The 25,126-nt window shown below is 46.1% G+C and overlaps 1 protein-coding gene across 1 annotated transcript in view; it reads right to left on the reverse strand.

Moving 5' to 3' along the window:
• The window catches only part of LOC100624460 (mucin-16), a 115,406-nt gene that overhangs the window by 61,443 nt on the left and 28,837 nt on the right, over nucleotides 1–25,126 (reverse strand). The window contains exons 6-14 of the mRNA XM_021085118.1: nucleotides 18,669–24,161; nucleotides 16,696–16,820; nucleotides 16,541–16,608; nucleotides 11,987–12,159; nucleotides 9,653–9,688; nucleotides 9,363–9,431; nucleotides 7,804–7,928; nucleotides 7,639–7,706; nucleotides 3,833–4,005 (exon numbers count right to left, since the gene is read on the reverse strand). Coding sequence (XP_020940777.1) covers nucleotides 3,833–4,005; nucleotides 7,639–7,706; nucleotides 7,804–7,928; nucleotides 9,363–9,431; nucleotides 9,653–9,688; nucleotides 11,987–12,159; nucleotides 16,541–16,608; nucleotides 16,696–16,820; nucleotides 18,669–24,161 — 6,330 coding nt within the window. The remainder of the gene's footprint in view (nucleotides 1–3,832; nucleotides 4,006–7,638; nucleotides 7,707–7,803; nucleotides 7,929–9,362; nucleotides 9,432–9,652; nucleotides 9,689–11,986; nucleotides 12,160–16,540; nucleotides 16,609–16,695; nucleotides 16,821–18,668; nucleotides 24,162–25,126) is intronic.

Here is a 25,126-nt window from a genome sequence, read left to right on the forward strand (position 1 = left end):
ATCCTTAACCCACTGAGCAAGGCCAGGGACCGAACCTGCAACCTCATGGTTCCTAGTCAGATTTGCTAACCGAAAAGCCACGACAGGAACTCCAAGTTAAGGAAGTTTCTTAATTGTTATGATGTTATGACTATTATGACTGTTATGACTGTTACGATGGCTAAGAGTTAAGAAAGTTTCATTGCTAGGTCAGATGGCACACCTAAAAATGAAACTCATTAACAAGAATGCATGTGAACAATAATGGCTACATTTAATTCCATGCCCTTCTGTGCCTGCCTTGTCCTTTCAAAGTAATGATGAACATCATTACCTGTATGACTGAATGATTTTGTTGTATAGCAGAAATTATCACAACCTTGTAAATCAACTATACTTCAATAAAACTTTTTAAAAAAGAAAAAAATAAAATCATGCTTTACATACATACAATGGAATACTACTCAGCCGTAAGAAAGAACCAGATGATGCCATTTGCTGCAACATCGATGGAACTAGAGACTATCATACTAAATGAAGTCAGAAAGAGAAAGACAAATACCTAATTATGTCACTTATATGTGGAATCTAAAATATGACACAAATGAACTTACCTATGGAACAGAAACAGACTCATAGACATAGAGAACAGACTTGGGGTTGCCAAGAGGGAGGGGGTAGGCGAGGGATGGATGGAATGGGAGTTTGGGGTTATATATAGAATGGATAAACAACAAGGCCCCACTGTAGAGCACACAGAACAATGTTCAATATCCTGTGATAAACTATAATGGAAAAGAATATGAAAAAGAATGTGTGTGTATATGTGTGTGTGTGTGTGTGTGTGTGTGTGTGTGTATAACTGAATCACTTTCTACACAACAGAAAATTAACACAGCATTGTTAATAAACTATACTTCAATAAAGAGATAAAATCATACTAGGAAAAAACCACCATCACTATTATTATTGCCAAAAGAAAAAGACAACAATGATAAGAGCTGCCCCTATGTATTGGAAATGCACCAGAAGTAATGCCAGACACATAACAGGAATAATGGGGTAAATTTATGAATGAGTTGTAGGTTCCAAGCCTTATCCATGTTCTCTCAATCTGTAAAGATAATTTTGCCCTTGCCCTTTCTCCTTCTCTCTCTTCACAAAATTTTATGATAGTCTGACTTTTTTTCCCCTCTGGCTTAGTTTCTTTTTTGTGTGATGTAGAATTGACATGATTGTGGCAGGTGAAAAGAGTGGTACTTGGAGGTACAATGAGATGGAGAAGAGAGAATATATGTGTGGTTTGAGAAAATTTAGAGATGGGTGGGATAGTGAAAAAGAGAAGAGGCTTGAAGATCAGATGAATGGTATTAAAATGGGAGCCCGAAAGAAATTGGAGGAAAAAGAGTTTCATAAGTGTTTCTCTTGGTCCTGGATCACATCTCCTATGATGCTTTCTGAGAATAACACTGAACGAAGGGGAGCTCTCGTGCATTGTTGCTGGATCATCTCATTTGGCTGTGAGAAAATCCTGCATGGGATGTACATTTAGTCCCTTCTATCAATGGGACCTTAGAGCCTGGAGAGGTCACATGGCTTGTCCAGCAACACATAAAACAGAGGTCTCTCACTTACCAATCTCCATCTTATGAATATGCTTTAAGTTAGTCCCAATGCCAGAGTTAAACCTTCTATGGGCTCAGGACAGGATGTGCTATTGTTAATCCAGTAAAATATATAAAAAACTATATATAAAGGACCTTTCCAAGCAGACATAGAGGGGAAATTACTAATCAAGCATCAGGTTAGACTGTTAGGCTAGAGTTCATCAGTGCCCCTTCCTGTCCTGATAGGCTTGCACTGGATCTGGTCTACAGTGTTGCCTTGTGATTAGGAATTTAAGAGTTATAGTCTGAATCTTGGGTTTAAGTCTTGACTTTCCCTTGTTTTATGGCTGGATTGTTTTGGGCAAATGAGTTCCTGTCTGAATGCCTGATGGCTGTCTGTAAAAATAAGTGGAGTAACTTAGAGGGTTTGGGGTAAAATTAATATGAGATAATACAAATAAAACCTTATCATAAGTCCTGGCACTTAAAACCCAGATCTAAAATATGGCACAAATGGGAGTTCCCGTCGTGGCTCAGTGGAAACGAATCTGACTAGCATCCATGAGGACACAGGTTCAATGCCTGGCCCTGCTCAGTGGGTTAAGAATCTGGTGTTGCTGTGAGCTGTGGTGTAGGTTGCAGATGTGGCTCAGATCCCATGTTGCTGTGGCTGTGGTATAGGCCAGACTATAGCTCTGATTTGACCCCTAGCCTGGGAACCTCCATATGCCATGGGTGTGGTCCTAAAAAAAAAAAAGACAAAAATAAATTTAAAAAGATGGCACAAATGAACCTATGTACAATACTGAAACAAGACTCACAGACATAGAGAACAGACTTGTGGCTGTCAAACAGGAAGGGGAGGGAGAGGGCTGGACTGGGAGTTTGGGGTTGGTAGATGCAATTACATTTATTTATTTAATTAATTTAATTAATTTATTTATGTCTTTTTGCCTTTTCTAGGGCCACTCCCATGGCACATGGAGGTTCCCAGGCTAGGGGTCTAATCAGTGCTGTAGCCACCGGCCTACGCCAGAGCCACAGCAACACGGGATCCGAGCCATGTCTGGGACCTGCACCACAGCTCACAGCAACGCCGGATCCTTAACCCAATGAGCAAGGCCAGGGATTGAACCCTCAACCTCATGGTTCCCAGTCGGATTCATTAACCACTGTGCCACAATGGGAACTCCTGCAATTACATTTAGAATGGATAAGCAATGAGGACCTGCTGTTCAGCACAGGAAACTATATCCAATCTCCTGGGATGGAACATGATGGAAGATAATATTAAAAAAAAGAATGTATGTATATATGTATGACTGAGTCACTTTGCTATACAGCAGAAATTGGCACAACATTGCAAATCAACTATAATAATAAAAAAAGAATTAGCTACTATTATAGTTATTATTCTTGGTGTTAGCATCGCTGTTTGGGGGCACTGTTGCCAATGGTGTTGTGTAAACAGTTTTATTCATGGGTTCTTTGCTAAGTATGGTGTGGTTCCATGAAGTGGGAGTAGTTCTGGCTGGCCTGTGAAAAATTAGAACATCATTTCAGATTGTCATAATGGAGAGAATGAAGTGGAGTGAGGGCTGAATGGGACTCTGCCCAATGGGAAAAATTAACCTCAGGGCCCTGTATCACCTGCTTCTTTCCCTTGAGACTGCATCTTTCACTTGGGCTCCTATGAGAAGCTATGGAAATAAGGAGGAAACATTCCATTCCAAGGGGGTGAAAAGGGAAACGAGGTCAGCCACCTATGATGTATTAAGCATTAAATAAAGAGCCCCCTGGAGTTCCTGCTGTGGCTCAACTGGGGATCAGCAGTGTCTCTGGAGCACTAGGATACAGATTGGCCCCCTGGCCCCACCCAGTGGGTTAAGGATCTGGCTTTTCGGCAGTGGATCTGATTCCTGGCCTGGGAACTCCATGTACCTTGGGGTGGCCAAAAAAGAAAAGAGAAGAAAAGAAAGCCCACAAGATAATGCCAGGTTTGTACCAGAACTCTGAATCTGGGTCCAGCCATGTCTCCAACTCAGTGGTTTTAACACTTTGGTGGAGAGAATTCATCACAGAAGGGGCAGCCTTATGCACTGTGTCATGAGCAGCACGTCTGGCCTCTACCCATTAGATGTTATGATCACCCCTCCAGCCATGACTTGAAAAAAATCTCTCTAGATGTTGCCAAATGTCATCTGCTGGTTAGACAGGGAACTGCAGGCTACAACGTGGGCACTCACCATTGACGTAGAGGCTCTCACTGTCCAGGGTGTAGGTGCCCAGGTGGGTGACACCATCGGTCAGTTGACTCAGCTCCTGGTACAGCTTCTCTCTGTCCAACCCAGGATGCGTGGGGTCAGGGTGGTAGGTGCAGATGGCGTCCACTCCAGTGGCTGCCCCATCCCTCTCAGGCCTAGGGTGGCAGAGACAGGAGAAAAGGACACACAGAGATGTGGGAGAGTTATATACCTTGTTCATTTCTCTCCATCAAATTGACACACTCTCTTTCTTTGGTTTGGGATTTTTCTCTCTCTCCTTTTTATTATAGTTGGTTTACAATGTTGTGCCAATTTCTATTGTACAGCAAAGTGACCCAGTCATACACAAACATACGTTGACTTTCTTTTCTTTTTCTTTTCCTTTTTCTTTCTTTTTTTCCTATTTCTTTTTTCAGGGCTGCACTGCAGCATATGGAAGTTCCCAGGCTAAGGGTTGAATTGGATCTGCAGCTGCCGGTCTACACAACAGCCATGGCAACACCAGATCCAACCCACATCTGGGACCTACACTGCAGCTTGTGGCAATGCCAGATCCTTAACCCATGAGACCAGGGATTGAGCCTGCATCCTCATGGATACTAACGGGGTTCTTAATCTGCTGAGCCACAGTGGGAACTACCATTCCCTTTCTTATATTAGCTTCCATCATGGTCTATTCTGAAGCTGGATATAATTCCTTGTGCTATACAGTAGGACCTCATTGCTTATCTATTCTAAATGAAATAGTTGTATCTACTAACCCCAAACTCTCAGTCCAAACTTCTCCCTCCCCCTCCCCCTTGGCAACCACAAGTCTGTTCTCTGTGTCAGTGGATCTGTTTCTGTTTTTTTTTTTTAACATGTTTTTATTACAGTATAGTTGATTTACAATGTTATGCTAACTTCTGCTGTATAGCAAAGTGACCTAGCCACACATATACATATATTCCCTTTCTTATATTATCTTTCTTATATTATCTTCCATCATAGTCTACCCTTGGAGACTGGATATAGTTCCCTGTGCTGTACAGTTGGACCTCGTTGCTTATCCATTCTAAATGTCATAGTTTGCATCTACTAACCCCAAACTCCCTGTCCATCCCACTCCCCACCCCACTCCCCACCCCCACCTTGGCAACCACAAGTCTGATTTCTATGCCTATGAGTCTGTTTCTATTTTGTAGATAGAGTTAATTTGTGCCATATTTTAGATTCCACATAGAAGTGACATCATTATGACATTTCTCTTTATTGAGCCTTGCCTGTTTTCTTTGCCATGGTTTTTTCTGGGTTCTCTTCACTGTGTACCTTCCTGCTCCATAAAGTGATGGATCTTTTAAGACCTCATCCTCAGCCACCTTCCCTTCTTCCCCCCAACCCCACTCTCCTTGGATCATTTGGTTTATATTCATTTTTTTTTTCTTTTTAGGGCTGTACCTGCGGCATATGGATGTTCTCAGGCTAGGGGTCAAATTGGAGCTACAGCTGCAGCCTACCACAGCCACAGCAACATGTGACCTGAGCCTCGTCTGCAACCTGCACCACAGCTCACGGCACCAAGGGATCCTTAAACCACTGTGTGAAGCCAGGGATCTAACCCGCATTCTCATCGATAGTTGGGTTCGTTACCACTGAGCTCCAAGGGAAACTCTAGCTCATATTCATTTCTGCAGCAACCAGCCTTATTGTCCTGAGATGCAATTTCACTCTCCTTGGCCAAGACCTTCCTCTTGACCTCTGTATAAACAACAGCCTCGGGATATCACCCAGACCCATTCAATTCCATACATCCCAAGCTAAATTTATTATCTCCCCCACTAAAAACAGAGCCTGTTCCTCCACCTATGTTTCCATATCAGAGCCAGAGCCAGAGATGTAGGAAGCCTTCTGGACCTTCCCCCATCCTTTGCCTCCCCATCCAAGCAATATCCAGGTTTAGTCCAACATCTCAAGGGTCTTCCCACTCCTATCCCATCATCAGAGTAAATTTTTCCACCCCCACATCTATTAGTGTTCTACATAAGCTACGCTGGAGTTCTCTTATGGTGCAGCAGGTTAAGGATCCAGTGTGGTCACTGCAGTGGCTTGGGTCACTGCTGTGACACAGGTTCAACCCCTGGCCCAGGGAACTTCCACATGCCTTGAGTGTGGCCAAAAAAAAAGTTAAAACAAACAAACAAACAACTGCACCATGGCAGGGCTCAGCACCATGGTTTTACCACAGCTCTGAAAGAGTATAATTAATATTTATGGAACACCTACTAGTCGATAATATTTATGGAACATGTACTGGGTCATCTGCTTTTACATTTGCTATCTCTTTTTATCTTTTCAGCAACTGTGAGGTAGATGCTGATGATTCCCACAATATAGTTGAGAAAACAAATCACGCAGATGCTAAAGAAATTCCCAAATGTTGCACAGCTATTGACAGAAACAGGATGTGACTTCATATGTTTGGACACTGAGCCCATTAACGCTTGAACTTCTGCTATGCAAAATACTGGGAAAACTCCTTAGTATGACTTTTGACTCCAGCTCTAACCTAAACTCTTGGTAATATCTATGACTCTAAATTCATCCCATGATTCATCCACCACTCATGCAGCTACACTCCTGTGCACCTGTCCATCTGCTTGGCCAACCTCCTTCCTTGGCTTTCTCTCTTTTTTTTTAGGGCCGCACCTGCGGCATATGGAGGTTCCCAGGCTAGGGGTGGAATTGGAGCTACAGCTGCCAGCCTATACCACAGCCACAGCAACACCAGATCCGAGCCACATCTGCGACCTACACCACAGCTCACGGCAACGCCGGATCCTAAACCCACTGAGCAAGGCCAGGGATCGAACCCAAAACCTCATGGTTCCTAGTCAGAGTTGTTCCTGCTGCACTGTGATGGGAACCCATTGGCTTTCTCTTTTTCTCTTCTTTCTCCTTTCCTCCCTCCCTCCTCCCTTTCCTCCTTTCTTCTCCCCAAATTTCCTTCCTTCCTTCCTTGCTCCTTCCCTCCTGGCTTCTCTTCCTCCTTTTCTTTCTCTCTTTTTCTCCTTTTCTCCCCATCCCCCCCGCCCTCTTCTCTATCTCTTTCATTCAATTGCTGTTTGCTCCACACTCTACTTTCCAATTTCACGGGGCTTTTCTCATGTGCCACAATCTTTCTCACATCTATCCCATTACTTAAGATATGCCAGGCCTCGAAATATCTTTGCCAATATTCCTTCCAGCTAACTCATACTCAACTTTCAAAACTTGGCTCAGCCATCACCTTCTCCAGATGACCTCCACTCAGCCCCCCTAGATGGACCGAAAAGTCCATTCTCTGGGCTCCTATGCCCCCCTGCCCCTCACACTTAATCACTGTACTAACACCATTCATATTACAGTTTTAAGTCCTTAGGGCTGTCGTCCTTGATACACTGTGGGAATCTTGAGGAAAGGGCCCACCACTGATTCTCTCAGTGTCCTTGGCACTTGTCACAAGGTGTGCCCTGAGGTACCTCAGTTCACATTCGCTTAATGGGTTAGCACTGCCCTTTCTGAAAGGTGAGTGTGAAGGCTTGGTGCATCGGCTTATCCAAAGGATTTAAGACCTTTAGTGGCCGCCTCTTTCAGGAAGCCCTCTCTGACCCCTCAGCCAGGGCGGATGCCTTCTGCATCTGACTTCCTGGAAAGGCCCCAGGCATTTATAATTCTCACCTTCTCATTGTCAGGGTCAGGCCCTCAGCTCCTGGTGAGCTTGTCTGTGACTGCACAGCCCTCCTTCAGGTGATCAGGGAGGCAAGTCTTACCTGAGCAGGGTCAGTCTGCAGCCGGAGTACAGTGGGCCGACACTGGTGTTCTTGAACAGAGGATCCAGCTGGGGAGAAGCAGGGAGGGAGATGAGCAGGAGGGGCTGAGGCTACTGGGTGGGGTGGGGACAAGGGAGGGCCGAGGAAACATGGATGGGCTCTTACCAGGCGATTCAGGGCCTTCTCAGTGAAGTTGAACTTCATGGAGCCTCGGTGCCCCATGTCCGGGGTATAGAGCAGGTTGGTGATGGTGAAGTTAAGGGTGAATGGCACCAGGGCCGGGCCCTTGCCTGCAAATGGAGGGAGAAGGAGAGAGGAGACCCATAATGCTCTTAGAGCTGAGCTGGTTAAGAAGGGGAGGGACTAATGTCATCTCTCTGTCCATAGTATCCAGTAGGTAAGCACTGAGATAGCCCCTCAGGGATGCTCCCCTCCTCAGCAAGCCAGAGGGACCTCCACGTTAAAAGTGTGACTTCAGCTTAAAAGGGAATCTCAACCCTCTTTTTTTTTTCTTTTTCTTTTTTGGCTGCCTGGTGGCATATGGAATTCCCCAGCCAGGAATCAGATCTGAGATGCAATTTGCTGCAGCTACAGCAACACCGTATCCTTAATGCACTATGCTGGGCTGGGGATCGAATCTGTGCCCCAGTGCTCCCAAGATGCTGTCCATCCCATTGTGGCAAATGGAGCTCAGGAACCTCAACCCCTTATCCCAGGGTGTCCAAAGACTGACAAGTCAGGGATATTTTTGTTGGAAACAAGAAGGACCAAGGCCTTTGTGCTCAGGCCTTAGGTTACAAATACTTGAGCAGTCAAGAAATCTAAAATAGGAGTTCCGGAGTTCCCGTCATGGCGCAGTGGTTAACGAATCTGACTAGGAACCATGAGGTTGCGGGTTCGGTCCCTGCCCTTGCTCAGTGGGTTAACGATCCGACGTTGCCGTGAACTGTGGTGTAGGTTGCAGACGCGGCTTGGATCTCGCGTTGCTGTGGCTCTGGCTTAGGCCGGAGACTACAGCTCCGATTGGACCCCTAGCCTGGGAACCTCCATATGCCGCAGGAGCGGCCCAAGAAATAGCAAAAAGACAAAAAAAAAAAAACTAAAATAGGAGTTCCCATTGTAGCTCAGTGGGCTAAGGACCTGAAGTTGTCTTGGTGAGGACAAGGGTTAAATCCCTGACATCACTCAGTGGGTTAAGGATCCAGCACTGCAGCAAGTTGTGCCACAGGTAGCAGATGTGGCTTGAATCCAGTTTTTCTGTGGCTGTGGTATAAGTCACAGCTGCAGCTCACAGCTTAGCTCGGGAACTTCAATATGCTACAAGTGTGGCTATTTAAAAAAAAAAAAAAAAAGGGAAGGAGAATAGAAAAAGAAATCCAAAATGGCAGTAATTTCCAGGAAGGCAATGTTCATAGAGAACGGAGATTAGCTACGGGGAAATGCTGTTTTCTAGAAGGTGGTCTGAACAAGAGGATGCTGAAGTCTGGAGTACAAGAAAGGACCCAAGAAGAGCTGAGTTCCAAGAATAGAAAGTACATGAAAATGGGAGGATGTTTGGGCTCTGGAGGAACAGAAATGAGGCCGGAGTGGCCAGAGATTAGTCAGCCAGGTAGGCAATGGGACAGACAAAGGTTGTGGGACCATTAGGGTCTGGACCATATAAGAGTTCATCAGCCACTGAATGGGAGCGGAAGTTTCATGAGACCCAGAGATTAGACTCCTACCTGTAGTAGAGCTGGGGGTGGGGGTCAGAGATGCTGGAGATCCTGGTGAGAATGTGGAGGTCACTGGAGCTGAAAGAATAAGATGGTTAGGTCCTATCATGAAGCAAGGAAAAGATAGCGGCTGTTCATGGAAACTTGCATTTCTACCTTGGCTTAACCTGAGACTTTTGCTGGTTGGGGGCTCTTGTGGGGCTGAGGATCTGGGGATGGGGCATACTTTCCTCCCAGGGAGCAGGCTTAGGTGGGAAGGGTCCCAGGGTCATGGAGACATCCAAGACTTCATTACTCACTGCTAGTGGTGGGGATCCAGTACCGATGGTTATAACCTGCAGAGAGAGGCAGAAATAAAGAACAAGATGATGGGAGAAGGTTAAGAAAGGAGTGAAGAGTAGAACTAGAAACACGAGCTTGCGGACCTTCCTGAGTAATTTCTCTGAGAAATGGCAGTAAATAATGATGGCTGCTTTTTATGAGGTAGCTGCCTCATACTCTGTATGCTCATGATCACTTCATCCTCATTGCCATTAACCTCAAAGAAAATAATGATCAAGTCACCCTTAATACTGAAGGGATATACTGGGTACCTGGAATAATATCAACCTCATCAAATGAATAATAAGGACAACAATTTTATGTGAGTGTTTCCAGCCTCATTTTTATTGTCTTTGTCAAAGAAACATAATTTGGTTCCTCCTCTTTGAATTTCTCCTCCTACCCAACTCTCCAAAAATAAAAATTGACCTTTGACAGCACAATTCTTGGACTTAGGTAATGTTAGGTTAAATCATGAGGGAGAAACTTGGGGGTCAGCCAAGAGTATAAAGTTGGAGAATAAGAGAAATGGGAGAATGAGGATTTGAATAAGTATGGTTCTAGATCATGGATTGAATCTACTTTGATGCTCTTTGAGTAATGCAAGTAAAACTTAGACTTGTTTTGTATTTGATGGTCCAACTGGGTTTATTGAAATAAAACTCCTCTCTGAGACTGGGCCAAATGGAGCCCTGTGATTTACTTGGGTTATTCAAGTTTTATCTCATTTGACTCACACTAATCTTAGGTGATTTTAAAAAAAGCTGCATTCTAAAAATAGACAAAAATCTAGAGAGAGGAGTTCTTGTTATGGCTCAGTGGGTTAAGAATCCAACACAGTATCTGTGAGGATGCAGGTTTGACCCTTGGCCTTACTCAGTGGGTTAAGGATCTAGTGTTGTTGCAAGCTGCAGCTTAGTTCACAGATGCAGCTCATATCTGGTGTTACTGTGGTTTAGGCCAGAGTTGCCGCTCTAATTTGACCCCTAGCCCATAAACTTCCATGTGCCACAGCTGCAGCCATAAAGAAAGGAAAAAAAAATCCAGAGAGGTCATGGCTTGCCCAGGACCACACAGTAAGCAAAAGGCAGGACTAGGGCTATTTAAAGCAAGACCTATAATTCGCCAAAACCCATAGTGGTTAACTACTGCTTTTAGATAATTCCCAAAGACCGCTGAAGTACAAAACAGATTTTAATCCAGGCAGAAAGAATGTCCAACATGGTAGTGGTAATGTGGACATAATTAATCAGCTTAAATTGTCATATTAGAGGCCTCTTAATATGATTTTCCATCCTGATAGTTGTGCTTTATTTTAGTTGTGTTAGTCTGTAGTGTAGCCTAGTAACTAGGTGGGCTTAGATTTTATTTTATTTTATTTTTTTCCTTTTATAACTGCACCTGAGGCATATGGCAGTTCCTGGGCTAGGGGTCGAATGGGAGTTGCAGCTGCCGGCTTACACCACAGCCACGGAAGCACAGGATCTGGGCTACATCTGCAACCTATGCTGCAGCTTGCAGCAACTCTGGATCTTTAACCCACTGAGTGAGGCCAGGGATTGAGTCTGCATCCTCACAGAGACAATGTTGGGTCCTTAATTTGCTGAGCCACAATGGGAACTCCAGGTGGGCTGAGACTTTAAAGTCAATTCAGGTTTAAGTCCAGACTCCACCAATAGTATTAGCTATCTGATTCTGGGAAAATGGATATCCCTTCCTGAGCTTTGTTTGTTTCACTGTACAACACACCTAGTACCTCATAAAATGTTAGGTGGGACTAGTAAGACATAGTACATATAACACTCTAGATCATAGGAATCCCTCAATAAATATTAGCCCTTAATACAGGTGGTATTGTGGGTGTTGTTGCTAAGAGCCTGTTGCAAGGGAATATATTGCTAAAAACATTACTAACAGCTTTGTTGTTTTTTCCTTAGGTGGGATGTAGTTCCAACTGGCCTTGGAGAGTGAGTAAAGGGCCACAAGCTGCCAGAAGGAAGAGAAAGAAGGGCAGTCACTGCACTGGGAAGCCACTGCCTCTTTGGGAAGTTAACCCCACTGGCCACCATGGGCTTGCTTGACTCCCTTCTTCCTTGATGTCTGCCTGTTCCATTTGGGCTTCTGGGAAAGGTCAATGGAATGAGGAAGACTTTGGAGGAAACCTTTATTTCCAGACCTGGAAAGTTCCTTTTTAGGTGTCTGAAGGGAAAGAACAGAGCCCCCATGGAAATTCTAGGTTGGTCCAGAACTAGGAAGGTGGGTACAGAAACATTACACTGCAAGGAGACCCAAGCTGCAGCAGAACTACTCACCATTGACATAGAGACTATTCCTCTCCAGGGTGTAGGGGCCCAGCCGGGTGACACCATGGGTCTGATGGCTTAGCTCCCAGTACAGCCGTTTTCTGTCCAGTCTGAAGCCTGTGGGATCTGGACGGTAGGTGCAGACTGCATCCATTTGGGTGCTTGTCCCTTCCTTATCAGCCCTGGGGAAGGAGGGGTGTGGGAGAAGGAGCATGAAGGACACTTGAGGGTTGGCTACTCTTGACGAATCCTTCCTTCAGTTGCATCCCTTGGTTTTTACGCCAGCACTCTTCCCTGGGTCCTTCCTGCTTTTTTGTTTCCTTCCTTCCTTCCTTCCTTCTTTCCTTCCTTTTCCTTCCTCCCTCCCTTCCTCCCTTCCTTTCTTTCAATGCCGGGTCCTTGACCCACTGAGCCAGACCAAGGATTGAACCAGTGTCCTCATGGATACTAGTCAGCTTCATTACGGCTGTGTCACAACAGGAACTCCTGTTCCTGCCTTTTTGAACACATTTTTTTCTCTTTGATGTGGGGATCCAGATCCTCCCACCTCAAGTGAAGTACTCTCCAGAGCTACTCCTTAGCGAAATTTCTTCTTTGTCTCCCCATTCTTTTTATTAACTATTTCAACTACTAATTCCTAGTACACTCCCTGTCCACTTATGAAGGAAATACAGATAGTGCTGGAGGTCCTGCTGTGGCATAGCAGAAATGAACCCGACTAGTATCCATGAGGACGTGGGCTTGATTTCTCACACTGCTCAGTGGGTTAAGGATCTGGCGTTGCTGTGAGCTATGGTATAGGTTGCAGATGTGGCTCAGATCCCGTGTTGCTGTGGCTATGGCTGTGGTATAGGCTACATATCTGATTCGACCCCTAGCCTAGGAACTTCCATATGCTGCAGGGGCAGCCCTAAAAAGCAAAAAATAAATAAATAGGAGCTCCTATTGTGGCACAGTGGAAACAAATCCGACTAGGAACCATGAGATTGCCGGGTTCAATCCCTGGCCTTGTTCAGTGGGTTAAGGATCCAGGATTGCTGTGAGCTGTGGTGTAGGTTGCAGATGCAGCTCGGATCTGGCGTTGCCATGGCTATGGTGTAGGCCTGCAGCTGTAGCTCCGATTCGACCCCTAGCCTGGGAACTTTCCTATGCTATGGGTCTGGCCCTAAAAAACAAAACAAAACAAACAAACAAACAAATACAGATAGTGTCCAGTATTGGTCAAGTTGGGTCTTGCTCGGGCCATGGGGTAGGGGATATAAAGTTCCCCAGGTGGAAAATCCTGAGGGTCCTGGGGCCAGTTAGCGTGTGGAAGGGGAATGCAAGAGGATCAGAGATCTGAGAGTGTGAGTGAACCACCCCTGTGGCCGGCAGTGACCCTGTGTCACAACCATCACGGAGCCTGAAAGTGGAGTTGGGGTGAAGGACTTTATTTCAACTTGGCAAGTCCAAAGGCTGAGGTCAACTCTTGGGAACACATGTTAGGCAGGCAAGCAAGTTTGGAGACCAACAGAGAGAATGAGTTAAGTAATAAAGGCACTGGGTCACCATGCTGTACAGTAGAAAATTGACAGAACACTGTAAACTAGCTGTAATGAAAAAAAATTATTATATATACATAAAAAGAAGTAATAAAGGGCAATGTGGTCCAGAGATAAATTTGTCCTGAATTTAAGCTGACCTTACAGTTTAAATTCGCAGTAATTCACTCGAAGTGGGGGCTTTACAGGTAGGGAGAAAGATCCCATTTCTCCCTTATTTTGGGAATTCTGCTTGCTATTTTCCATGCTATTCAAAGCATTCCCATTTTATGTCCATATAGCCTAATGAAGTGATTCTCAAAGAGTGGCCAAGGCACCCCTGGAGGTCCCAAAACTTACAGGGTGTCCACCAAGTGAAACATATTTTCATAATCATACTAAGGCATTATTTTCATTTTCACACTTCCAGGAGTATACAATGAGATTGTTTTCCAGAGGCCACAGATGAAATATGGTAAAGAATGGAATGCAGAAGTTCCCATCGTGGCTCAGTGGTTAACGAATCTGACTAGGAACCATGAGGTTGAGGGTTTGATCCCTGGCCTTGCTCAGTGGGTTGAGGATCCGGCATTGCCGTGAGCTGTGGTGTAGGCTGCAGATGCGGCTTGGATCCCACGTTGCTGTGGCTCTGGCGTAGGCTGGCGGCTACAGCTCTGATTCGACCCCTAGCCTGGGAACCTCCACATGCCGTGGGAGCGGCCCCAGAAATGGCAAGAAAACAAAACAAAACAAAAAAAAGAATGGAATGCAGAAGCAGTTTTTTTATCCTGCTGTGTCTTCTACTAAACCCGACATTAAATAAATTTGGAAAAACATAAATAATGACCCTCTTCTTATACTTTTTTGTGGGTAGGAGAAACATGGCTCTTATTCATAAAGCTGTTATTTACACTAACCTGTTTATCATATTTAATGAATAAATATTTATATTTAGTGAATTAATGAATAAATATTTATAAAAATCCTGCATTTTAATTTTTAATACAGGAAATATGGGTAGATATAACCCTCAAGTCCAAAGGCTCTTTGGTGTTCTGGGTAGTTTTAAAGAATCTAAAAGCCTGTTGAGGAGTTCCCTAGTGGCTCAGCGGATTAAGGATCCCACATTGTCACTGCTGAGGCTCTGATCACTGCTGTGGTAGGATTTTGATCCCTAGCCAGGGAACTTTTTCATGTTGCAGGTGCAGCCAAAAAAAGAAAAAGACTGTTGAGCTCAGCAAGCTTGAACACTGCTGGTATTGTGGTTAAAAGGAGAGACTCTAGGGAGTCCCAAGGCACCCGGGTTCAAACCCTGACTCCTCTCAAGCAAGTAACTTGACTTCTCTGGGCCTCAATATTCCATCTTCAAGGTAGGATAATAATCATGTGTTTGTTTGTTTGTTTGTTTGTTTTGCCTTTTTATAGGGCCACTCCCTCGGCATATGGAGGTTCCCAGGCTAGGGGTCTAATCAGAGCTGTAGCCGCCAGCCTACACCAGAGACACAGCAACTCAGGATCTGATCCACGTCTGCAACCCACACCACAGCTCACAGCAACGCCAGATCCTTAACCCACTGAGCAAGGCCAGGGATCAAACCCGCAACCTCATGGTTCCTAGTCAGATTCATTAACCACTGAGCCATGATGAGAATTCCAATAATCATGCTGATGTGAGGATAAAATGAATGGAAACATGTAAACCACTTAGATTATTAGGTGGTATGTAGTATGGGCAATATTATTATTAATTTACCCATCTTGTAGAAAGATGGGGGCAGGTGTGGTGGGCTCAGCTCATCTGAAGACACTTTCCACCTACAATAATCTGGGAATCTCTCTTTTTGGAGCAAGGTGGGTAAGAGAGGATGACTTGAGTTGGCTGCATGGAGGACCTTATGGAAAGTCCATAGCAAAATGAAGTGTGAAAAATGGGTCCTGTGCTCACTGACCTCAGAGGACATTGAATGGATGTAGGCAGAGAGAAGACCGGCCATTTTTGCAGAGTTCCGGTCCATTTGAGAGTTTTAAAATTTCAATATATCCTATGGGTACTCAATATTTTTAATTTTTTTGTCTTTTTAGGGCTGCACCTGCGGTATACGGAGGTTCCTAGGCTAGGGGTCAAATCGGAGCTGTAGCTGCTGGCTGACACCACAGGAGAGCAATGCCAGATCTGAGCTGCATCTGTGGCCTACAGCACAGCTCATGGCAACTCCGGATACTTAGCCCACTGAGTGAGGCAGGGATTGAACCTGCGTCCTCATGGATACTAGTCTGCGTTTCCGCTGAGCCATGATGGGAAATCCTCAATATTTGTTTTATTTTACCCTTTGGTTCAATTTATCTCTTTTCAGGAAATAAACTACAGAGCTGCAGTGTCTTTTTATTTATGTATGTATTTTTTCTTTTGGGGCCACACCTGTGTTATATGGAAGCTCTTGGCCTAGGAGTTGAATCAGAGCTGCAGCTGCCAGCCTACACATCAGCCACAACAACGCCAGATCCAAACTGCCTCTGAGACCTACAGTGTAGCTTGTGGCAATGCCAGATCTTTAGCCCACTGAGCAAGGCCAGAGTCAAACCAGGATCCTCATGGATACTAGTTAGGCCCTTAACCCGCTGAGCCACAATGGGAACACTCCAGAGCTGCAGTGTTTAGAGTTTGTCCCCAACAGGGTAGTGATGAACTAGGGCCAGGATAGTGTCAGGGATTCTGGCAACACAGTTGGCAAAGATATTACACCAGCTGGCACAACGAGATCCCATCAATTGAGGGCTCACAATGGGCCAGGCATTGTGACCAACAATTAACATCCCCAAGAGTGAGGTACTGTTATCACCATTTTATAGACAATGTAATCGAAGAACAGAGAGGTTATGTTTCTTATTCAAGGCCACACAGCTAGCAAAATGGGAGAAGAGGGGTTCAAACCCTGGCATTCTGGGTCCACTATGATATACCATCTCTTGGCAAAGGTTCAAGTAGCTGCGGTGGACCAGGGGACAGAGGAAGGAGAGAATGGGTGCTTGGAGGAAGTCTCACCTGAGCAAGGTCAGTCTACAGCCAGTATACAGGGAACCAATGCTGCTGTTTCTGAACAAAGGCCTGAGCTGGAAAGAATGAGTAGGAGATGAGTGGGAGGGGCCACGTTGGCAGGTGGGGTTGGGCCCAGGTGGGCATTGGTGGGGGACTCTCACCAGGTGCTGCAGGTCTCTTTCAGTGGCATTGAACATCTCAGAGTCCAAGTCTCCCATGTCCTTTGTGTAGCTCAGGTTGGTGATGGTGAAGTTGATGGTAAAAGGCATCAAGAAAGGAATTGCAGCTGCAGGGATGGGGAAGAGTAAAATGAGAATGGTCCTGAGCCTGGCCTCAACCGGGGGGGGGGGGCGCAGGAAGGCTTTGAGGATGCGTCTTAACTCCATTGTCCAGTTGGAAGACTGGCCTAGGATGTCCTATCTGAGACGCTTCCTGGAACAGTCCCTGCTGGGAGCTGATTTTCAAGAAGAGAGTTTTTAAGAAGAGAATCCGCCTGATGACAAAGTCCAGGGGATTCTGAAGAAAGGCTGCGGGGCAGCACGTCCGCCAGTACACAAAAAGCATAAGGCTGTAATGCCTGAAAAAACATGTTTCTAAATTCTTGCCCTTCTTGCTTTTAATGATCACCCTGTGTTCTGTTTACTGTGCCTTGACTCTTGATTTGGGAGTCATTCTTGCTTGCTAAATGTTTGGGAGAATAGCTCTTTGTTATCTACACCTAAATTACATGAGTTTTTAGAAAGATTCCTTTTCCTTATAAGAGAATCATAGATGACAATGGTATTTACTACTTGTAGTTTTAGAAGAAATTGTTAAGTTTTATAGATGTAATTTGAAACATTTAGAGTTGTTGATTAGTTTGACAAGTTGTTTTTCTTTGGCTGATTTATTAATCTATAAAAAGAAAATAGGCATAAAGGCCTATTGTTGATTGTTCAATATAAGTTAGAAAAACTGATTGTGGTTGTTGAGTTACTAACCAAGCACCTGCCCTAAAAACACAATGCATTTGTGGTAATCACAAAGGTCACGAGAAGTCTTACACTTCTGACATTTATGGCCTACGTGTGATCTTTAGTCCTGCCTGGTTATCTTTTAATAGGTTTAGAGAGCATCCTGCTTGGACAAGGTGCTTCTTAATCTTTAAACTTAATCTGTGGCTCTGAAAACATTTCAAGATACTGATCTCTTACTTTTTCTACAAGTTACAGTCTTTTCTGCTATTTAAGTCACTGCTGACCACCAATAAAGTTGAGACTACGTGAACACTGCTTGAGAGTGTGCGTCTCCGTTATTCCTGCGCCTGTACCACCCTCTCCTCTTCAGGAAATTCCCCGGCTGCTGGAGCTGGACTCTGGCAAGTCCCTATCCCAGATCCTCCCATAAAAGGTGACCAACCATCCCCGTTCGCCTGGGACTCTGTGGATTCCTGGGATGGAGACTTTCAGTTTTAAGAGGGAGATGTAGTCCTGGGAAAACTGGGAGGAACTGGTCACCCGACTCCCACTTCCCCTGGGATCTTAATCATTTCAGCACATCCTAGCACCTGCATCTCTTTGTCTTAGGAGACTCAGGCTCAAGGAGCATCCCTTTAGCAATGACTGATGGGAACTGGTAGATAAATAACCCCAGATCTCTCATCACCTGAGATGAGGCAACTCCAAAGTAAAAATTCAAGGCTTTCTCCCAGAGTTGCCCACCAGCCTCCAAAACTGTGAGACAATAAATTTCTATTGTTTAAGCCACTCAGTTTGTCATACTTTGTTGAGGCTCTACCGAACCAATACACCAAATGACCTAACAATTTTTTTTTCACTTTTAGGGTCACACCTGAGTCATATGGAAGTTCCCAGGCTAGGGGCTGAATTGGAGCTGCAGCTGCCGGCCTACACCGCAGACATAGCAATGCCAGATCTGAGCTGCATCAGTGACCTACACCACAGTTCAAAGGCACCACCAGATCCTTAACCCACTGAGCAAGGCCAGGGATCGATCCCATGTCCCATGGATACTAGTAGGGTTCTTAACCCACTGAGCCACAATGGGAACTCCTGAACTATACATTTTAAATGGTTAAAATGGCAAATGTTATTTCAGACACACACATATTTTACCATAATAAAGTTATTCTTACTTATTCCTGAAGTCACACTCCCAGGAGCCACGGTAGACATTCCAGGCGTGGTGATAAGGGCAAAAGGACTTCCAGCCAGTGTACTGAAGGCAGTTGCAGTCTTGGCCACAGGGAGGCCTGAATCCGTGGCAGCCAAATTAGTGGTCTCAACAGTGGTGGTTTCCAGGATAGTGGTTGTACTTAATCCAGGACTGGTTTTAGGTGGTGTTGAGGTCTCCGATGCTATTGATGTCACAGTGCTCACTGTCACAGTCTTGGACAATTCTGGGAGTCCAACTGAGGTTGCAGATGGTGAGGTTGCAGATGGTGAGGATTCTGTGCCCCAAAAAGTTAGGGTATAAGACTCACTAGCTGTGGCAGGGGCACCAGAAGGCCCAGGAACACCAGGGGAAACAGTCAGAGCTGGGATGCTTGGACTGGTCTCTGCTGCAGGACTGGTGGCCAGTAAACCTGTGGTCTCAGGTAAACCATGGGAGAGAGTCAAAGTTGAAATAGGTGTGCTGATGTCTGTGCCAGGATGAGCGGAGAGTGAGGCAGTTTCCGTGGAAACATCAAACAAAACAGGTGGACCTAGATCAACTTTGGTTGTCTCTGTTACAGGTATGGTGAAGAGAGGGGATGTTGTTTCCAGTGGACTGAGAGAAACTGTCTGAGTTAGAAAAGCTGTACTCGTCTCCAACCCCGGTTGGAGGGAGGGTGAGGCTGTGGTCTCTGGTAAGTGAGGAAAAACAGTTGAAGCAGGAAAATGTGTGCTTGTCTCTGCACTGGAAGGGGTGATCCATAAGGCTGTGGTCGCCGGTTGGCCAGGAGAAAGAGTCAGAGGTAGAATAGTGGTGTCAGTCTTGGAACGAGGGGCCTGTGAGGTCACTGTATAGGGGGCACTAGAGAAGACAGTAGGAGCTGGAACAGTGGAACTGACTTCTGCCCCAAGACTGGTGGCCACTGAGAATGTGGTATCTGATTCGCTATGGGAAAAAATGGGGGGTGTCCTGGAAATGGTTGGGCTGGTCTCTGCAGGATGGGTGACTGATGAGACTGTTGTATCTGGCTCTCCAGGGAAAACAGTCACAGGTGGAACAGTGGAACTGGCTTCTGTCTCAGAATGCGTGACCCATGAGGCTGTGGTTGCTGGTTCATGTGGTGAACCAGTCAGAGTTGGAAAAGTTGTACTGGTCTCTGCCCCAGAACTGGGAACTAGTGAGGTCATCAGCTCTGTTGCACCCGGTGAGACAGTTATAGCTGAGACAGCTGAACTGGCTTCAGTCCCAAGACTGGTAGTTATGGAGAATGTGGTGTCGGATTCATGATGGGAAACATTGGGGGTTGTCCTGGGAAGAGTTGGGCTGGTCTCTGCAGGATGGGTGACTGATGAGACCATTGTACCTGGCTCCCCAAGGGGAATGGTCATAGTAGGAATAGCTGAACTGGCTTCTGTTCCAGAGTGGGTGACCCATGAGACTGCTGGCTTTGGTCTGTGTATGGAATTGGTCATAGTTCTAAAAGTTGTACTGGTCTCTGCCTCAGAACTGGTGACCAGTGAGGTCATCATATCTGATATAGCAGGGGAGACAGTGGTAGATGGAATGGCTGAACTGGCTTCTGCCCCAGGAATGGTAGTTAAGGGTGTGATATCTGATTTACTGTAAGAAAAATTTGTAGTTCTAGAAACAGGGGTACTTGTCTCTGTGGAGTAAGTGACCCATGAGGCTGTTGTCTTTGGTTTGTGGGGAGAATCAGTTGGAATTGGAAAAGTTGTATTGGTCTCTTCCCCAGAACTGGTGACCAGTGAGGTCACCAACCCTGGTACAGGAGAGGAGATGGTTGGAGTTGGAGTGGCTGAACTCGTCTGCACCACAGGATGAGTGACCAATGAGGCTGTGGTCATGGGCTCAACAGGAGACTGTGTCAGAGTTGGAATAGCCACACTAGCATCTGACTCAGAAATAGTGACCTGTGAGGTCACCATATCTGGTATATCAGGGGAAACAGTTAGGGTTGGAACAGGTGAACTGGCTTTTGCCCCAGGACTGGCGACCATTGAGGATGTGCTGTTTAATTCCCTATGGGGAACACTGGAGGTTGTCCTGGGAACAGTTGGGCTGGTCGCTGCAGGATGAGTGACTGATGAGACTGTCATAGCTGGTTCCCCAGAGGAAAGAGTCAGAGTTAAAACAGCTGAACTGGCTTCTGTCCTAGAATGAGTCACTGTGGTTTCCATTTGACCTGGGGAAGGAGTCACAGTTGGAAAAGTTGTACTGGTTCCTGCCTCAGATCTAGTGGCCGGTGAGGTCATCATGTCTGCACCTGGTGAGACAGTGGTAGCTGGGATGGCTGAACTAGCTTCTGCCCCAAGAATGGTGGCTGTTGAGGGTGTGATAGCTGATTCACTATGGGAAACACTGGAGCTTGTCCTGGTAACAGTTGGGCTGGTCTCTGCATGATGGGTCACCAATGAGACTGTCATAGTTGGCTCCCCAGAGGAAAGAGTCAGAGTTGAAAGAGCTGAACTGACTTCTGTTCTAGAATGGGTGATCCATGAAGCTGTGGTTTCCATTTGACTTGGAGAAGCAGTCACAGTTGGAAAAGTTGTACTGGTTTCTGCCCCAGAACTTGTGACCTCTGAGGTCACCACTTCTGGTACACCAGGTGAGCTTGAACTGGCTTCTGCCACAGGACTGGTGGCCATTGAGAGTGTGGTGTCTGATTCACCCTGGGAAAATTCTGGAGTCATTCTGGAAATGGGTGGGCTGGTCTCTGCAGGATGGGTGACCGATGAGACTGTTGTATCTGGCTCCCCAGGGAAAACAGTCATGGTTGGAATTGCTGAACTTGTTTCTGTCCCAGGATGAGTGACCAATGAGGCCATTGTCCCTGGTTTGTGTGTAGAATCAGTCAGTGTTGGAAAAGTTGTACTGGTCTCTGCCCCAGAACTGGTAACCAGTGAGGTCATCATCTCTGGTACACCCTGTGATACAGTCATACCTGGGACAGCTGAACTGACTTTTGTCTCAGAATGGGTTACCCAAGAGGCTGTGGTCTTTGATTCGTGTCGGGAATCAGTCAAAGCTGCAAAAGTTGTACTGGTCTCTGCTCTAGAACTGGTAACCTGTGAGGTCATCACTTCTTGTACAGTCGGTGAGACAGTGGTAGCTGGGATGGCTGAACTAGCTTCTGCCCCAGGACTGGTGGCTACTGAGGGTGTGGTATCTGATTCCCTATTGGAAACATTGGAGGCTGTCCTGGGAACAGTTGGGCTGGTCTCTGCATGATGGGTCACCAATGAGACGGCCATAGTTGGCTCCCCAGAGGAAAGAGTCAGAGTTGAAAGAGCTGAACTGGCTTCTGTTCTAGAATGGGTGATCCATGAAGCTGTGGTTTCCATTTGACTTGGAGAAGCAGTCACAGTTGGAAAAGTTGTACTGGTTTCTGCCCCCGAACTGGTAACCAGTGAGGTCATCATCACTGGTACACCAATTGAAACAGTTGTAGCTGGGATGGCTGAACTGGCTTCTGCCCCAGGACTGGTGGCTGTTGAGGGTGTGGTAGCTGATTCACTATGGGAAACACTGGGGGTTGTCCTGTAAACAGTTGGGCTGGTCTCTGCCTGATGTGTCACTGATGAGACTGTTGTATCTGGTTTTCCAGCAGAAACAGTCATAGCTGGAACAATGGAACTGGCTTCTGTCTCAGAATGGGTGACCCATGAGACTGTGGTCTCTGGTTCATGTGGAGAACCAGTCAAAGTTACAAAAGTTGTACTGGCCTCTGCTCCAGAACTGGTAACCTGTGAGGTCACCGCTTCTGGTAAACCTGGTGAGACAGTCATAGCTGGGACAGCTGAACTTGCTTCTACCCGAGTTCTAGTGGTTGTTGAGATGGTGGTGTCTGATTCACTCCAGGAAAATTTGGGAGTTATTCTGGAAATGGGTGGGCTGGTCTCCACAGAATAGGTGACCCAGGAGGTTGTGGTCTCTGGCTTGTGTGGGGAATTACTGTGAGTTGGAAAAGTGGCACTGGTCTCTGTCCCAGAGGTGGTAACCAGTGGGATTTCTACCTCTGATATACCAGGAGAGACAGTCAGAGTTGGGATGGTCGAACTGGTCTGTGCTCCAGAATTGGAGACTGTGTTTGCTGGTTCACCAGGAGAAAGAGTCAGAGTTGAAATAGCCACACTGGCATCTGTGTCAGAACTGGTTGCTTGTGAAGTCACCATATCTGGTAAATCAGAGAAGACTGGTGCAGTTGGTATGGCTGAACTGGCTTCTGTCCCAAGGCTGGTGGCCATTGAGTGTGTGCCATCTGATTCACCATGGGAAACATCAGGGGTTGTCCTGTAAACAGTTGGGCTGAACTTTGCAGGTTGGGTGACCAAAGAGACTGTTGACTCTGGATCATTCAGGGGCTCAGTCAGAGTGGGAAAGTCTGTACTGGTTTCTGTCCCAGAGCTAATGACCAGTGAGGTCACCATCATGGGTATCCTAGGTGAGACTGTCATCACTGGAGTGGCTGAACTGGCTTCTGCCCCAGGACCAGTAGCTCTTGAAGATGTGGTGTCTGATTCACTAGGGGGGAAATTCAGAGTCATTTTGGAAACAGATGTGCTGGTCTCCTTGGAATGGAGCCATAACACTGTTGTATCTGGCTCACCAGGGGAGTCGGGCAAAGTTGGAACAATGGAACTGGCTTCTGTCCCAACCCACGAGGCTGTTGTCCCTGGTTTGTGTGGGGAATCAATCCCAGTTGGAAAAGATGTGCTGTTCTCTGCCCCAGAACTGGTGACCTGTGAGATTTTCAGCCCTGATATACCAGGGGAGACAGCTGGAGTTGGAACTCCTGAACTGGCTTGTGCCCCAGGACGGGTAACCAATGACACGGTTGTATCTGGCTTTCCAGGGGAAACAGTCAGAGTTTGATCAGCTGAGCTGGTCTCTTTCCCAGGACTAATAACTAGTGTGGTCAGCACCCCTAGTACATCAGAGGAGACAGTTGTAGTCGGAATAGCTGAATTGGCCTCCCTAGAACCTGTAGTTGTTGGGGGTGTGCTGTCTGATTCACTCTGAGAAACATTCAAGATTGCCCTGGAAACAGTCGGGCTGGTCTCTGCAGGATGGCTGACTGATGAGACTGTGGTCTCTGGCTCACCAAAGGAAACAGTCAGAGCTGAAACAGCTGTACTGGTCTTTGCCCCAGAACTAGGGACCGGTGGGGGTGTAGTCTCTGGTCCTCTACTGAAAATAGATGGAGTTGTCATAGGAACGGTTGTGCTGGTTTCTTCACCAGGTCTGGTGGCCAAGGAGGCTATCATCTCTGGGACATCTGAGGTTGTGATGATCATTGCTGTTGTGCGTGTGCTGGCTGTTTTACCTGATGTCCTGAGGAGAGGCAGCATTCCCAAAGTGGGCACAGAGACTCTGGCAGTCAAAGTCACTGTGGAAGCGGTCTTCAGAGCAGTGGCAATGGTCTCTGCCCTCTCTGACACTCCTGTTGATACGCCTGTGAATCATAGGAGGGACACAAAATTGGGACAATGTGATTACTACCTTCTAGGCTGGCAATCACTCATTTTTTCCTCCACATCTGGAAAGTGTGAGAAATGTCTCTGCCTGGGATGTGCCTATGATGTTTCTGGATGGGAAAAGGAATTGTGATTGGCCTTCCCTCCCTTTACCTGACTCATCTTGCATGGCGATTCCTCCATGAATTCTCTTTGTTTGTTTAAAAGTAGTTATTTAGGGAGTTCCCGTCGTGGCTCAGCAGAAACTAATCTGACTAGGAACCATGAGGTTGCGGGTTTGATCCCTGGCCTCGCTCAGTGGGTTAAGTGGTGGCTTGGATCTGGCGTTGCTGTGGCTCTGGTGTAGGCTGGCAGCAACAGCTCCAATTAGACCCCTAGCCTGGGAACCTCCATATGCCGTGGGTGTGGCCCTAAAAGGACAAAAAGACCAAAAAAAAAAAGTATTTATTTAGAAGAGGAATAGAATTTTTAAAAGTAAGAGTTTATTATATGTATTAAGAGCATGAAAATAAAAAGGGAAAAATTGAAAATGGAAATCCAGCAAGTTCCCATTGTGGCTCAGTGGTTAAAGAACCTGACTAGTATCGATGAGGATGCAGGTTCAATCCCTGGCCTTGCTCAGTGGGTTAAGGGTCTGAAGTTGCCATGAGCTGCAGTGTAGGTCGCAGACGAGGCTTGGATCTGGCGTGGCTGTGGCTGTGGCATAAGCAGCTACAATTTGACCCCTAGCCTGGGAACGTCCATAGGCCACAGGTGTGGCTCTAAAAACAAACAAACAAAAAACCCCAAAATAAAACTTTCCTTAATAAAGATTCATGCACATAAGTGAAAGAACTCTCTGAAATCCAAATAAATCTAACTGCTCTTTTTATTGAATATAGACATATCTGGCAGCTATATTGCCCAATTTCAAGAGAGTATAAATACCATAGGACTATACTGG

This window comes from Sus scrofa, chromosome 2 (assembly GCF_000003025.6).
Source record: "Sus scrofa isolate TJ Tabasco breed Duroc chromosome 2, Sscrofa11.1, whole genome shotgun sequence".
NCBI lineage: Eukaryota > Metazoa > Chordata > Mammalia > Artiodactyla > Suidae > Sus > Sus scrofa.